Source organism: Ranitomeya imitator, chromosome 8, assembly GCF_032444005.1.
Source record: "Ranitomeya imitator isolate aRanImi1 chromosome 8, aRanImi1.pri, whole genome shotgun sequence".
Classification (NCBI taxonomy): domain Eukaryota; kingdom Metazoa; phylum Chordata; class Amphibia; order Anura; family Dendrobatidae; genus Ranitomeya; species Ranitomeya imitator.
The window spans coordinates 141,441,784-141,459,011 of record NC_091289.1 but is presented as its reverse complement, the minus strand read 5'-3'; the positions used below and the strand labels follow the sequence as shown (position 1 = coordinate 141,459,011).

At 44.9% G+C, this 17,228-nt stretch overlaps 1 protein-coding gene across 3 annotated transcripts in view; it reads right to left on the bottom strand.

Annotated features, from left to right (window-relative positions):
- Positions 1–13,786, bottom strand: part of LOC138648008 (flavin-containing monooxygenase 5-like) — a 33,517-nt gene extending 19,731 nt beyond the window's left edge. Inside the window, exons 1-2 of one of the 3 annotated variants that reach the window (XM_069737461.1) lie at positions 13,481–13,786; positions 9,201–9,351 (exon numbers count right to left, since the gene is read on the bottom strand). In XM_069737461.1, coding sequence (XP_069593562.1) covers positions 9,201–9,332 — 132 coding nt within the window. In that variant the 5' untranslated portion in view covers positions 9,333–9,351; positions 13,481–13,786. Of the gene's footprint in view, positions 1–9,200; positions 9,352–9,765; positions 9,851–13,480 lie in introns of those variants that run through there. The other 2 variants (XM_069737463.1, XM_069737462.1) reach the window with 2 other exon arrangements.
- Positions 13,787–17,228: the final 3,442 nt, after the last annotated feature.

Genomic DNA, 17,228 nt, shown 5'->3' with positions numbered 1-17,228 from the left:
GTCCTCCGTAGTACACGCCTGCGCAAGGCACGATTGCCTTGCGCAGGCGTGTACTACGGAGGACAGAGCATGAACTTCAATCCAATATTGCGGCCAGCATGCAGTCAGCGGGTAAGGAAAGAGCGAATCCAACACCTGAAAACTCCGCCCATATGACCGAAAACCGGTCCCGCCAAATTCAGGTAACAAGTTCCTTTTAAGGGTATGTGCACACGTTGCGGATTTGGCTGTGGATCTGGCTCTGCGGATCCGCAGTAGTTTTCCATGCGGTGTACAGTACCATGTAAACCTATGGAAAACCAAATCTGCTGTGCCCATGCTGCAGAAATGCAGCGGTTTATTTTCTGCAGCATGTCAATTCTTTGTGCAGAATCCACATGTATAAAAACCCAGGTGAAATTCGCACAAAGTCTGCAGAAAACCCACAGGTCATTTTACCTGCAGAATCCGTGTGGAAAAATCCACAACGTGTGCACATACCCTTAAAAGCTAGGGGTGCCACAAGCTTTTAACTGCAGCAGGATTCTACCCCTCGATTGAGATATGGATTCCTATTAGGGGTTCCATTGAGAGGATTAATATTAGGTTCCCAGAGAGATGTAGACTGTCTAAGTGAGACTTGACATTAGGTCCTGGCAATGAGGATCACCTTAATGTGGCTGCCAGGTACACATGAATTGGCCAATTTATGCACCAAGCATTCTCAATGTTTCATATTTCTAGTGCAGTAATGCAATTCAGTTATCATATTTCATGTAGCGCTATAGCATGCAAACCTTTTGGTTTTATTGTATACGAGTTGGTTACTCTAGGTAAGCACCTGCTCAGACCTGATTTGTGCTTGGATGCGAAAAGCATAGTTACTTACCGATAATGGCATTTCTCAGAGCCCATGACAGCACCACCGGAGAGAGGGGGGTCCGCCCTTCAGGGACAGGAAACCTACAGGATAAGAGGGCGATACCTCTCCCCTGCATCAGTTTTGTTTACAGAGCATCGGAGGACCTCCAGGTAAGTCACAAAAAAAAAAAAAAAAAATGAATACAATTTTATCATATTGCTTAACAAGTGAACACCGTGTCTATTTAGAAAAAACACATTTCATACAAGAGAATATGCTCAACGCACACGTGATGGGGGGGGGGGGGGGGGGGAGAATAAGCAGGTGCTGTCATGGGCTCTGAGAAGTACCGTTATCGGTGAGTAACTATGCTTCTCAGTCCCCCATGACAGCAGAGAGAATTGCAGAGATCATTGCTTAGGGAGGGACCACAGCCTGGCTAGGTCTAAGCGATAGTGTCTAAAGAAGGTTGAAGGTGATGACCAGGTGGCCGCCTTACAGATTTGATCTAATAGTACTTCCGACCTGTCGGCCCAGGAGTTCGCCATAGCCCTTGTAGAGTGGGCCTTCAGACCTTCTGGAACAGCATTCCCTGTGGATGAGTACGCCAAGGCCATCGCGTCTTATCCAACGTGCTATAGTGCCTTTAGAGGAACTCTCCTGGGTCCCTGGAAGCAGATAAAAAGAGACCCTTCCTTCCTATGCTGCTGGGTGGACTTTATATACTGAACTAGACACCTTCTCACATCTCATGTGTGGAATTTTTCTTTCTTATTTCTTGGGTCTGGACAGAAGGAAGGATTATTTCCTGAGACCTATGGAATGTAGACGCTACTTTTGGAAGATAGGCAGGGTCTGTTTTCAGCACAAACTTATCCAGGATTTGTTTAAACGGAGAGTTTGCAGACAGGGCTTGGAGGTCACTTATTCTGAGGGCCGATGTTAGGGCTATCAGGAGGGCAGTTTTAAATTATAGAATCAATACCCCTTAAGATTCTATCAAGTTCAAGTCCCAGGCTGCTAATCTATGTATAGTTACTGGTCTAGACCTTGCGGCTGCTCTGATAAACCATATTACCCAAGGGTTGACTGCTATGTTTTCACAGTACAATGCCCCTAGGGCTGCTATCTGTACATTTAAAGTACTTGCTGAAAGGCCTATATCTAAACCCCTTAGGTAGAAATTCTAATATTTCAGCAACTGGGACCCCATCTTGCAGTCTTACCCCGGGAGGTGGATTAAAAATTTTTCCAGCTTTTACCATAGATTTTTGTGGTCACAGGCTTTCTACTTTTCATTAGTGTAGAAACTAACTTGTCAGAAAAAAAACCTCTTTCCTTCAATAGTGCCCTCTCAAATTCCACGCCGTTAGGTGGAGATTATCTGAGGGTGGAACACTGGTCCCTGAGACAGGAGGTCCGGAAGAACCCAGGGATCAGTGACCGACAGCATCCTCAGCCAGGAGAACCAGGCCTTTTTGAGCCAGAAGGGGGCTATTAGGATGAGCCTGGACCTGTCCTGCCTGACTTTTTGCAGAACTGCTGGGATGAGGATAGTAGGAGGAAATGCATACGCAAGGCTCTGAGTCCAAGGAATCATGAATGCATCTACAGCCTAAGGGTTCCCCCTGTTGAGCATGTTAGCAAAGAGGTCTATTACAGGGATTCCCCACAGATCTGTAATTTTGTCGAAGAGGTCCTGATTTAGAGACCATTCTCCTTGTTTTAATTGGGTACGGCTCAGGAAGTCCGCTTTCTGGTTCTCTACTCCTTTTATATGTAGGGCCGAAAGGGATAGGAAGTTGTTCTGTACTAGGCTGAAAATTTCAGAGGTGTTTTCATTAGTGTTTGAGACCTGGTCCCTCCCTGGTGGTTTAGGTAGGCTACCACTACTCTGTTGTCCGAAAATACTCAGACATGATGCCCTTGTAATTTGTCTACGAAAACCAGTAATGCATGACTAACTGCCCACAGTTTTTTGGTTTGAGGAAGCCCCGAGTTCCTGACTTGTCCATAACCCCCGAGTGACCCTGTTGTCTAGATGAGCTCCCCACCCTGTGAGACTTGCGTCTGTGGTAACTATTCGAGATACCTCTATCATCCAGGGGATCCCTTTTGATAGGTTGTTGGGATTCATCCACCAAGCTAGGGAATGAATAGTAGCTAAATTTAGAGTCATGTGACCTTTTAAACGTCCCCTTAGCACAATCTGGTTTCTCAGAATGTCCCACTGGAGATGTCTTGTGTGGAGTTGTGCCCACTGAACTGCTGGAAGGCAAGCAGAGAGGGACCCCAGTAATGACATCACCTTTCTCAGAGTCATGGAAGGGTTTGAGCGAGATTCTGGACACTAGATTATCTTTTCTGGACTGGGAGGGGACATTCTTGAGAAATAGAGTCCAAGTTGAGACCCAAAAATTCCTCAACCCTGGTTGGTTCTAGTTTTGATTTTTGAAGGTTTACAAGCCAGCCTAAATTTTTTAGAGTATCTAGCACTGTTGCATTGTTGACAGTTGCTCACAATCAGAAAGTCGTCCAAAGATGGAACAATCAAGAGGTCTCTCTCAGATGGGCCATCATCTCCGCTATCAGTTTGGTGAAAATGCAGGGTGCAATTGATATGCCAAAGGGAAGAGCTCTGTTTTGGTATTCCCTTATCTCTCCTTTCATGACTGCCAGTCTGAGGAATTTGAGAGTTCTTGTGGATGGGGACGTGATAGTACTGGATCTCAGCAACGCGTATCATAAAACAGTTTGGAAACAAGTTTTTTTATTGTTGACCTTGACTCCATTTTGAATCTCTGGTTCCTTACATAAGTATTTAACTCCCTTCTAGAGCTTCTTGTTGGGGAGAGGACCTCAGCGGTTTTACCACAATTTTTTTTTGGGGGGGGGGGTGGTTAGGGATAGAAAGTATTCGAAGCACCACTCTTATTAAGTTTAGTATCCAAGGGCTGGTTTTCTCCCAGGCTGGGGGGAAACTGAGACAATCTCCCTCCCACCCTGGGGGAAGTGTTCTATCCCATGAGGAATTGCCGAAAAGAAACCCCTTGTCTCTTTTTCCCCCCATCTGTTTTGCTCCCTTGGTGGCCTTTTCCTAAAAAAAGCTCCTATTCCGAAAGGGCCGTTTAGTGAATGTTGGACCCAGGTTGGGCAACCCTTTTTTCTTGTCATCTGCTTTCTGCAGGATATCATCCAGAGCCTCTCCAAAAAGAAACTTGCCCTCACGTGGGATTGAACAAAGTTTTTGCTTAGTTTGTAGATCACCTGGCCAGCCATAATGTTCTCCATGCCGCATTCAAAATTGCTGCAGATTTAGATGCTAGTTTGAGTCAGCAGGTGAATCTGCCAAAAACGCCGCTGCTCCTCTTATCATAGGGATAGATTGTAATACTTTGTTTCTAGGCACCCCATCCCTCAGCTGTTTTTCTAAGCGGTCAACCCAAATCATTAGGGATCGTGACGTGCAAGCAGCTGCTATGGCTGGTTTTAAACATCCCACTGCTGACTCCCATGCCCCTCTAAGGAAAGTATCTGCTCTTTTATCAAGAGGATTTCAGAGTTACCATATCCTCAAAGGGTAGTGCAAATTTTTTTTTTAAGGCCTTAACTACCGCAACATCGAGTTTGAGGGCTTTATCCCATGAAGTAGAAGCCTCCTCTTCAAAGGGATATTTTCTTCTTATAGAGGGGACCGATGAGTTCTCTGGTTTTCCCCCCACTCCTTTTTAATTAACGCTTGTAGGTTTTCATTAAGGGGTTAAAACCTATACACTTTTTTGGGCATAGTCCTCCAAACATAATATCCTGGACCGTTTTGTCAGGACGAGGGTCCAATACCCCCATAGTCGACCTTACTGCCTTTACAAGTGCGTCAACTTCATCTAAGGGAAAGCAATGACGACCTCAACTCATTAGCCAAAAAGGAGAAGGAGGAGTCCTGTTTATCTGAGTCTCTACTCTCAGAGCTGGAAGAGTCAGAGTGAGGGTAAGCAACAGGTTTTTTCCTAATAATTCTCTTTTCACCTTTAAGGGAACTAAACGCAGTTTCTACCTCTGACTTAATTACAGATTGTAACTCAGAGGCGAAGTTTGGGGTCTCCACAGAGGATTCGTCCTATACAGGAGTCACGCAACTTCTTATCCCAGGATTGCGGTAAAGCTTTTTCACACAAGGGGCAGGTTCTGTGTTTTGTTTTTCCCCGTTCTTTTCCTTGCCTAAGATAAACAGAAGAAGGAACGCCAATTACAATAGTGAACTTTCACGAAGATCACTCACCAATCTGATGCAGACACAGGTACTGGTTCTGGAGGAGGGGTAGGATCCTGTAGTGTGAGATCCATAGACGATAGCTGGTTCACCACACTGGAGTTCTTGCTGTGCTGCGTGGAATGGCTACCAGACCGAGAACTCCAGGTGCCAGCAGAAGTATGCTTCTTCTGCACATCCGGTTTCGGTTGCTGGCGCTGCTGTGGTGGCTGGAGCTGCTAATTGCTGTCTTCCATGGTACTCCCTTGGGATGGCATGCAGCAAGGAGCTCCCTTACCCACTTTTTTTTTTTTTTTTTTTTTTTTTAAAGCCTGGCGCCTATTACCTGCCCCTCCCCTGTGGCTGCATTGCTGAGGAAGCGCTTTTTTTTCCCTCTTTCTTCTGCGAATGCGCGCGCTGTCAGGGACCTGGAAATGAAGCATTGTGGTTCTGGGGCAGCGCCATCTTGGTGCACCTCATGCACTCACTGCGCCCGCCACAAACCGGAAGTTGTTTTACCATTTCCGGTGCGGCGTCCATCTTGGAGGTCCAGGCACTTCTTGTGCGTGCCAGGTCCCTGAAGCCCCCCCAACTCCTATCCGGAGTGGCAGCTGCGCTTCCCCCCGCTCATGCTCCAGACCCATCGGTCCTAGCAGTGGTGGCTTCGGACACTGCACCAGCCTTGGCAGGGGCATCCCCGCTGTCAGAATTCGGACTGGCCAGCTCTGGACTCCTAGGATATATAGAGGTACTGATCCTAGTAGGTTCCCCGTCAGGGACAGGAAGCCAAACTGATGCAGGGGAGAGATACCACCTTTTTATCCTGTAGGTTTCCTGTCCCTGAAGGGCGGATCCCCCCTCTCTGGTGGTGCTGTCATGGGGGACTGAGAAAAATCAGTTTTTTGATGTTCAAGTGCAGCGCCCCAGAGTCCTGGTCGTTGCAGTAATGTCGCTCTGCCACTAAGGGGAGTGATGTTATATCTAATTACACTAAAGGAGTTCACCTGACCAGGTATCACAGTCACACTTCACACTCCGGCCACCAGGGGGAGCAAAAGGCACTATGTATTAGGCCACTCCTCATACTGGTAAAACTGAGGGTTGGATAGGAAGTTAGTCAGAACGCAGCCTGGGAGAGCTCCAGGGAGGACCTGTCAGGGGTGGGTTCCTGGCAGGTACCTAGCAGAAGGACAGAACGCAGAGGAGCCGCGCCTGCACTACCTTGCGGCGGCATCCTAAGAAAGGACAGGAAGAGAAGGATATTGTGTAGAGGTGAGAAACGAGATCAAAGCACAAAGGAGAGCCAGTAGGAGTCGTGCCCCAAGAACGGCAACATCCTACTGAGGCGCGTAGCCGGAACACTGAGGAAGTAACTGACTCCAAGCATTACTTCAAATACCACAGGACAGTTAAGAGAGAGACACGAAAGTTGTGAGGACTATCCCGAATGCTCAGCAGGGAAGAACTACAACACAGGCGCTAGTTGGTAGGCACTGATTTCCACCTGCAAAGGGAACTCTGGATGTGCCTTCGGACTGGCCAGTCTCAGACAGCCCAGTTAGCAGTGCTCTGGATTGAGGATCCCGAAGTCTTCAGTAAAAGGTAAAGAGACTGCAACCCTGTGTCTTCGTTATTATCCACACCTTACATCATCACCACCTACACTACTGGGAAGCCCTGGGGATATACTTCACCTGTGGGAAGGTATACTATCTAGCTGCCATCACATTACCCCAGTGGACCCCAAGCAGCGTCGGTCACCCCGACTGAATACCACAGGTGGTGTCACGAAACCTTAGCTGACTTTCATCACCCCTTTCATTGGACACCCCTTAGCAGGGTCACGGACCGGGTCCAGCCACCGTGACAACCCTAGAACTGAGACAGAGGACCGGTACCGAGTAACCCGTGGCCCTGTGTCTGGGGGCGCTCCACATGTATGGTCAGATACATTATACAGTACATGTGCCCTTATATAAGGGGACAGTAACTTTAAAAAATAAAAATTCCAATTGTGGATCTTATTTTTATTTTAAGATCTATTAAATGATTTGTTGTTTATGGACAACCCTTTTAAGAGGGAAGTTGTAGCTTTCAACGTTATATCAGATTTGCAGGCAGGATATTAGAGCTGATCAATTGCATGTACATTTGTGGGAAAAGTCTCAGTAAAGCTGTATTAATTGATACCCCTGGTTCTTGTGGGGGGGGGGGGGGGGGAAGGGAGGAGTCCAGTGGGCTGTCTTGTCAGGAAACTGCAACGTATACACAAATTGAGGAAGGTGCAATGGTAAACAAAGCTCTTGGTCACAGCAACGGTATACCAAAGACCTTACAGTTGTGGCCAAAAGTATTGACACCCCTGCAATTCTTCCTGAAAATAATAATACCAAAGAACGTTATTGCAATCATCTTCATTTAATTTGTCTTAAATTAAAAAACACAAGAGAATGAAGCAAAACATTGATCATTTCACACAAAACTCCAAAAATGGGCCACACAAAAGTATTGGCACCCTCAGCCTAATACTTGGTTGCACAACCTTTAGCCAAAATAACTGTGACCAACCACTTCCGGTAACCATCAATGGGTTTCTTACAATGTTCTGCTGGAATTTTAGACCATTCTTCTTTGGCAAACTGCTCCAGGTCCCTGGTATTTGAAGGGTGCCTTCTCCAAACTGCCATTTTTAGATCTCCACAGGTGTTCTATGGGATTCAGGTCTGGACTCATTGCTGGCCACCTTAGAAGTCTCCAGTGCTTTCTCTCAAACCCTTTTCTAGTGCTTTTCGAAGTGTGTTTTGGGTCATTGTCCTGCTGGAAGACCCATGACCCCTGAGGGAGAACCAGCTTTCTCACACTGGGCCCTACATTATGCTGCAAAATTTGTTGGTAGTCTTCAGACTTCATAATGCCATGCACACGGTCAAGCAGTCCAGTAACAGGGGAAGCAAAGCAACCCCAAAACATCATGGAACCTCCTCCATGCTTGACTGTAGGGACCGTGTTCTTTTCTTTGAATGCCTTTTTTCTCCTGTAAACTCTATGCCTTTGCCCAAAAAGCTCTACTTTTGTCTCATCTGACCAGAGAACATTCTTCCAAAAGGTTTTAGGCTCTCTCAGGTAAGTTCTGGCAAACTCCAGCCTGGCTTTATCTCTCGGGGTAACAAGTGGGGTCTTCCTGGGTCTCCTACCATAAAGTCCCTTTTCATTCAGACGCCGACGGATAGTACGGGTTGACACTGTTGTACCCTCGGACTGCAGGGCAGCTTGAACTTGTTTGGATGTTAGTCGAGGTTCTTTATCCAACATCCGCACAATCTTGCGTTGAAATCTCTTGTCAATTTTTCTTTTCCGTCCACATCTAGGGAGGTTAGCCACAGTGCCATGGGCTTTAAACTTCTTGATGACACTGCGCATGGTAGACACAGGAACATTCAGGTCTTTGGAGATTGACTTGTAGCCTTGAAAATGCTCATGCTTCCTCACAATTTGGTTTCTCAAGTCCTCAGACAGTTCTTTGGTCTTTTTTTCTCCATGCTCAGTGGTACACACAAGGACACAGGACAGAGGTTGAGTCAACTTTAATCCATGTCAACTGGCTACAAGTGTGATTTAGTTATTGCCAACACCTGTTAGGTGCCACAGGTAAGTTACAGGTGCTGTTAATTATACAAATTAGAGAAGCATCACATGATTTTTCGAACAGTGCCAATACTTTTGTCCGCCCCCTTTTTTATGTTTGGTGTGGAATAATATCCAATTTGTTTTTTAGGACAATTTTTAGTGTTTTTCATTTAAGACAAATTAAATGAAGATAATACCAAAGAATTTGTGTTTGCAATCATTTTCAGGAAGAAACTGAGTATTATCTGACAGAATTGCAGGAGTGTCAATACTTTTGGTCACAACTGTATTTGTTTATGCGATAAAGAGTTTCCACACTAATTACAACACTAAAGTGTAGACTGCTAATATTATAGGAGCCATGTCCCCTGCAAGACAGTTATATTTCCTTCAGTTTGCATTTGTGGGGTGACATCTCTTTAGCAGAGTAGCATATTACAGGTAATAAAGTTGTGGTTAGCTTATGGTAAGTTGTGAAAATACCTTAAACCTCCAGAGGCCTCCAATATCATCACTCCTTTCAAAGCATGTAGGCACCAAACCTTCATCGAGACAACACTTAATTGCAGGTAGACCGCTGGCACCAGCACCAATCACAGCAACTTTCTTAACCATGGTGGTGAGTATAGTTTACCTTTCAAAAAAAACAAAAAAACAAACAAAACAAAGTTAGGAAAGTGAATACGAGCAATTCTTCTAGTGAAAGTTGAATAATTTAAAGAACTTACACCAAAAAAGTAGTTTGCATGCAGATGTAAGGTTAACCTGCAGGTAAAGTTGCATTAAAGCCTTGTGTAGCCTGCTGATATGAAGTGCTGCTACAGAGAGAAAACTAAAGATTTAAATCACTGATCTCCATATAATGGTGTTCTGTTAGCCAGGAGGTGCAGGGGAGTGAATACAGGACTGTTCAGTATACTGGGAATTTAGCTGTAATGGTACCCAAGCACTTTGAGCGGTGTGTAATACCCCAGGAAACTGGTTGTTACAGTGACATTGCTTTCTTCATGGGGGGAGTGGTGTCATGCTTGGAAGCGAGGAAGGATACCTTTGACAGGCATTCAGCACATTCAACACTGTTCTGACTCCAGGACAGAAGGGGGAGCTCTGAACTCATTTCAGGGGAGCTTCCCTAGAGAAAAAATAAATCAATAAATTGAACAAAAAGGGAAACCGCTCAAAGAAATTTTTTTTGTTAATATAAATATATCTCCTTGTGCAGTTTCCCTTTTTGCTCACTGTTTGAAGGGCCACTGGAATGCTGGTCAGGGAAGAGTGCATGATTTAAGGTATTTTTGCTGGTGCTGTTCCGCTCTATATTCTGGCCTGGGTGAGGAGTTAGTCAGTGACAGGGAAGGAGTCCGATTGTGTGAAGAGAGCGAAGAGAGTGGAAGCAGACAGGGAGAGTGAGAGGAAAGCTGGGGCTGTGCAGCCACATGAGGTGCTGCAGCTCCTGGAAGGAATTAGAAGAGAGACATCTGTAGGAGACTGACAGGGAAAAGAAGCAAAGGAGAGCAAAGAGCTGGAGGGAAGCTGCGACAGCTTCCTCCACACTGAAGCACAGAATTCCAGTAACCAGAGGACAGGTTGTTGAGGTAACTTCATGCCCCATGGCAGAAACCGGTGGATGGAGATTGCAGGTCGCCTGTCCACCATTAACACCTGAAGGCACAGTAACAAAGCCCTGAGTCATCCTGAGACCCTGTGAAAAGGGCTCGAGTTACTCAAACAGGTAGTGTCCTACCACAAGGGTGACAGAACATGAGGACCTTGTGTGTGAGGCCTAAGGCAGCAAGGGACTACAACAGCGCTGATAGGAAGGCTTTCAACCACACCTGGCTAGGGGAATGCCTAAATTGCTTCCAAGCTGGCCAGACCATACCAGTACCTATGATCCAGTACCCTGGACTGTGGCTGCCTTATACCAGTAAAGAGACTGCAGCCTTGTGTTCTGTTTCTTACTACACAGGGAGCCCTGGGGATCCAGCTTCTCTTGTGGGATGCCATACCATTCCTGCTGCTATATCACCCCAGTGTACCCCTTTAAGCAGCATCGGTCATCCCTGACTAAATACCTCAGGTGGCTCGAACATTCTTATTCCTACAAACCCCTGGAAAGACCTTCCTTTTTACATTAGTCCATCAATATAGCACTATTGAATTTCTTGGATCCAAGACATACAGATACTGTTAATACACCCAACTCAACCTCTACTCAGAGCTCACTGCAGGCAATATACTGTGTGCAAATAGTCATCCCAAACAATAATGGCTATATTAGTAGGAGAGCTCACGCCAGCCACATGTAATACAGAAGAATCCCTTCTGAATGGTGTTCAAGAAATTCAACAGGGTTTAGGACATAAGGGCTACAATAAATGGGTGCTCAATAGAGCAGCCAAGATTGTCTTATTAGTTGCAAGAAAAAAAAAAAGTTTTAGTCTCCTGATTAAATGATCTAATACTCCAACACCTTGCATTGCAGTATAGTAATAGATTTCACAAAATTAGAATTTCTCATGGTAATCTTGCCATCTTGGAAAAAGATGAAACATAACAGTCATTGCTAATGGGTGTAGGATAGTTTTCAGACATCTTTTCCTTAGGCTATATCTACTCAAGCTTTCTTGAAACAAAACAAATGTAACTGGCTGTCAGCTAAGGATTCCTACAAATCCACTGTACACCCATGTTAAATATGCCTATTTGCCAAACAAGTTAAAACATTAATCATTGCCTCTGGGAAAGACGATTCAGCAACTCTCCCCTCGGGCTGCCCCCAACCCAGACAGTCAGCCATCACTTGACCCAGCTATGCAGAATCAGGTTACAGAGGATGATGGTGTTCACAGAGCAGCCAATCTAGAAATTAAGAGTGAAATGAAAAATATTTAGAATTGAGAGTCCTCAGTGGTTGATACCTTTTAATGGCTAACTGAAAAGATGGTAACAAATTGCAAGCTTTCCAGACTACACAGGTCTCTTCATCAGGCAAAGACTAAAACAAATTCTGAAGAATCACATATTTATGCACAACATAGTATAGGAAAAAAAAAAAAAAAAGGGGAAAAAAACCATGGATAAGCCAGGTGACATGAAGCAGAATTACCATGGGTGAATTTGTTTTTAGTCTTTGCCTGATGAAGAGACCTGTGTAGTCTCGAAAGCTTGCAATTTGTTACCATCTTTTCAGTTAGCCATTAAAAAGGTATCAACCACTGAGGACTCTCAATTCTAAATATTTTTCTATCCACTGGCTAACACGGTACCAATATATATTTCTTTCCTGAGTGAAATGAATACACTGAAAAATGTGGCGAATTGAAGATACATATTTTTCAGGGCACTTTGAGGCTCTGGTGTGGGATCCTCAAACACTAAACATTTTTTAACTATGCTGTACAGTTTCTTCAGTGTTTTGCTTCCACTGCCTCTGGTTATGGAGTGGTCTTGAAGATTTGTCAAAAATGTCTGCTGCAAGTATTTCTGCAACAGATCCTTGAACTTACATCTCTGTTCACCCTGAACATAAAAATAAAATTATATAACGTTGTTTGTGTTGGCACAATTTAGCCAAATTCGACCTCTGGTACACGGGTGTAACATTACAGAACAGCTAATCACACAGCAAACAAGAACACCATGAGTCAGTCAATATAGAGAAGGGGAAAATATAACGTTGTTGCCAATACTCTTGGCAGCACTTATGTTCTTGGGGAACAAAGAATCTGGCAGGTTTTCATATGCAGCTAACATTATATTCATATTAAGCCAGGTTATGGATTTGCAGGGGTTTATGAAGATGAGAAGTCTCACGAATACAAAAAGGTTATAACTAAGACATTCTGCACAAATGCAACAGGAGATGGTATGGGAACACAATAGTGATAGGTCCAATGCCAAGGAGGGATTTAAAGTGGTCATGGGTGTAACTTATCTTTTTAACATAGTAACAGTTATTAAGGTTGAAGGAAGACTTTAAGTCCATCCACTTCACCCCATTGCCTAACCTAATATGCCCTAACATGTTGATCCAGGGGAAAGCAAAAAAAAAAAAAAACCCATGTGGCAAATAGTAAGCTCCACTTTGGGGGAAAAAAAATTCCTTCCTGACTCCACATACGGCAATCAGACTAGTTCCCTGGATCAACGCCCTACCAAGGAATCTAGTGTATATACCCTGTAACATTATACTTTTCAAGATAGGCATCTAGTCCCCTCTTAAAAGTAATGAATCACTCATTACAACATCATACGGCAGAGAGTTCCATAGTCTCACTGCTCTTACAGTAAAGAACCCGCGTCTGTTATTATGCCTAAACCTTCTTTCCTCCAGACGTAGAGGATGCCCCCGTTTTACCTGCCAATAAAGAAAAAAAAACAACACTTTCGTGTTAACCCTGATTATTAGAAGTTGCAATCTAAAAGGACAGTAATGAATTGTAAGTTCTAAATCCTTTAAGGGTCTGTACACATTGCAGATTTGTCACAAAGCCCGAGAGGTTTCCCCGATGCCATCAAAGTGAATGAGAATCCTGAGGTCTCGTTGCTCATTTCTGACTTGCAGATTTGGTGCTGTATCAAGTCAGCAGTACGGCAATACTCAGCGTTACTTGCTGCAGACTTCACGCATTAATAAATGGGGCATATATGCACAAAAGTAAACCAAGCATGCACCTATTTTAGTGTTTCCCCTTCCAAGAGATGCAGAAATTTGTGCACATACCCCAACAGGGTTATACTAATGAAAGCACGTCACTTACCCTAGTTGTTGCAATAGAGAGTCCTTTCTGAATAAGGCTTTTTTTAACTAGTTGCCAGTTATGAACTCTCCACCCTCCCCCTTTCCCCAAACACATTCCTCAAACAGAAGCCTGGAGGATGTCCATGTTTTGTTCGTGCTTAATATGAGACAGACTTGCTTGAAGATTAAACAGATAAGCAAATAAAACATTGACTTCTTGGTGTGAAACAGCCTAAAAAAGGGAAAGTTAGCAGATTTTTGCCATCTGATCTGAGAACAGCATGATGTAGGGGCCGAGAGCCCGATTCCAGCAATTTTATTTGCTGCAGATGTCAGAAGTCTCACGCACACATTGGTAAGGAAAAAGCCATTTTGGAAAACAGCTACACGTCACTTTTGGCGTATTTGCAGTTTTATTCATCCATAGGAAACAATGGGTAAGTTCAAAAATACAGGTTTCAGTTTTTGGTGCAAAAACCTAAGGTGGTTTAAAAAAAAAAAAAAATTAGGATTAAGAGACAGCAAAGCCTACTTTTTGTAAGAGGCTGTATAAATTTGGAATTAACAAAAAAAAACAAAAAACGCAAAAACACGTGAACATGGACCAAAGAGCTGCAGTTTATAGATTAGCAGTTCCAGCGGTTTTATCCTAGACTGCCCACAAGGCAGGGAGAGAAAAAAAAAAACTAGATAAAAAACAGGTGCAAAAGTTGTGATTAACCGGGGGTTAATAGGAATAGTGGAGAGGCAGTTATTTGTGGGGTAGGCCTTTTGGCAAGTTGCTCTACTTAGTGGCAGGTTTTGGTTAGGACAAGTACCACTAGTATTTTGCTTTAGTTCCATGTCAGCAATTGGAGTATGACAATCCTGATCTTTACAGGAATTAGATTAGGGTTACAAGGCGACTACTTGTAGCATGAAAACGTGATTTATTGTAACATCACACTTGTATCACAACCCGCAAAGATATTTCGAAAAATTCTAACACTAAAAGACGCAATTTGGTGCCCATAGTATCGAAGACCAGGGACAAAAAGAGGCACAAGCACCAATACAAATAGGACGTGCACACCTGATGAAGGAAAGAAATATGTTTTTATTAACACATTGAGTAAAACAGACCACAGCCCTGTACATAATGTGAAACATCCATATAAAGATGTGATTAGTGATGAGCGAGTGCACTCGTTGCTTGGCTGTTCCAGAGCACGCTCGGCTGCTCCGAGTATTTGTTAGTGCTTGGAGATTTAGTTTACCTCACCGCAGATGCATACAGTTGCTAGACAGCCTGAATACATGTGGGGGTATGCCTGTTTGTTAGGGAATTGCCTCATCTATTCAGCTTGTCCAGCAGCTGTAAATCATGCAGCTGAGGCGACGAAAACTAAATCTCTGAACACTAACAAATACTCGGAGACGACCTGAGCAACAATGCTATTCTCATCAGTAGATGTTATCCATATTGTTGGATCACAAGCACAGTAGATAACGCGCTCATGAGAATTGTATACTGGGCCTCCTAAATAGGTGTGCTGCATAGAATACCCAAATAGACACATCACAACAAGGTAAAATGAAATGGCTGAACCCGAGACAATAAAACAACCTCTGGTAAAGTCAGGTATATAAGGCTCCCATATAAGCAGATAGTGCATGATGTAGCAGTGCAGATCCCAGGTGTTCAAGGAAAATAAGGTTTCAAGAGGCAAGCAGTGATGGGTTCTTATAGACAAGTGTGACGCCCAGGAGACCGGGATGCCCAGCACCGGACCAATGGTGTCTGTCTCTTGAGGGAGATGTCACAGGTGGCTTGACCCAGTGCTGTGGCCTCAGGCAATGCACAGTGTAAGGGGTATCGTGAGGGAACAGGCACTTACTTGATCAGCAGCAGGTTCTCCCAGCGGCGATGATCCCGATCCTGGATAGATGGCTATTGTCCAAATGAAAGACTGAGGCACTGAAACGTTTAACCAGTTTACTTTAACATAAAAGGATTTACAACCAGTCCTGTCACCGGAGTCTGTATGGGAACTCTTATTGTGCGCAATTTCTGTGTGGCCCTGCTGCTGTATGTGAACTGGCTGCCGGCCCAATCTGTCCCCTCCGGGTCAAGGGAAGTCTCTGGAGCTCCCCCTTCTGGCCGGAGGTGGTAGTGCAGTCTTGCTATTTTAGTATTTGTATTTATTGTCAGTAACTATTTTTGTGGCAAATACCCCTAGGGGTGCCACATTCCCCCTTAGTTAAGAACAGTACTCCGGGACTGTGGGACGATAACATTTTGAAATAACAATTAATATGTACAGAGTCTTAAAAATGAAAAGTTACAAAAACCACTCAAGGAAACAAAAAGAGAGTTCTGTAAAAAGTCACTTCAAATAGCGTCCATTAATACAGTCTTATCCTTGAAGGTACTAGGAAAGGCACTGCACTTTGTGTCCAGGAATTTAGTTCCATTTTTCCAACGAAGTTGTCAACATAAAGTCCTCACACTGCCGATTTCTCCACCTGCAACTTCTACCTGTTGCCTTAACATCAATACTTTTATTTCCCTCCGGAGAACTCTCTGCTGGCAGGATTGGGCAGTTTCAGCAATTTGCTTCATACATTGGAAGCCACGGGCCACCTGGGGTATATGGCATCAGCACCGGCATGATGGGCGCCACTCCTTGCACTGCTGCGCTACCGGACTCTCTATCGACACTCTGTCTTTCAGCTGCATTAGCGTCGCCAGGTGCTGCGGCGTCTCCGTGCTGCGACATACTGTGCCCCCTTAGTTAATCCGGACCCTTCCGGTCCTCCGCTTCCGTCGGGATAGTGTAGATTCGTTCCGCTGTGCAGCAGGATCGATTTTCCCCTTGCTCTGATGTCAGAGCGCTCAGCTTGGTGCCGCCCACAATGACACGCCCCCTGCTGCTCCCACCCACCGCGCTCTGTAATGGCGGATTCTGAAGTTTTTCAGTTAGACTGGGGCTCAGGTGATGGCGTAGCTCAATTAACAGTCTCGTGCCTAACGGTTATGAAGTGATTACCTCAGGGGATGGCGGCCATCTTTACTCCATTATAACCAATGGGGAAAAGTCACTTTCAATAGTTTTCAATGGAGAATGGATTTTTCTTTAATAAAGTCAATTTTCAAGATTTTTCATCCAAGTTTTCACAGTTTTGGGCTCCAATCACGGCACACAATACCCGGTATACGGGCTGGCTAGATCCTGTTCGTGACGCCAATTGTGACGCCCAGGAGACCGGGATACCCAGCACCGGACCAATGGGGTCTGTCTCTTGAGGGAGATGTCACGGGTGGCTTGACCCAGTGCTGTGGTCTCAGGCAATGCACAGTGTAAGGGGTATCGTGAGGGGACAGGCACTTACTTGATCAGCAGCAGGTTCTCCCAGCGGTGACGATCCCGATCCTGGATAGATGGCTATTGTCCAAATGAAAGACTGAGGCACTGAAACGTTTAACCAGTTTACTTTAACATAAAAGGATTTACAACCAGTCCTGTCACCGGAGTCTGTATGGGAACTCTGAGTTACTTTGACCCTGCCGGGGTCTTCGCCTCTTATTGTGCGCAATTTCTGTGTGGCCCTGCTGCTGTATGTGAACTGGCTGCCGGCCCAATCTGTCCCCTCCGGGTCCTGGTTCGACGGGCAACCCGAGTCCTTTTATCGGTTTACCCCCTCTGGGAGTACCGCTGAACTCTGTGTCTGTTGCTGCGTCCGGCCCTAGTGAAGCTGATATCACCTCACGTGTTTCTGGTTGCTGT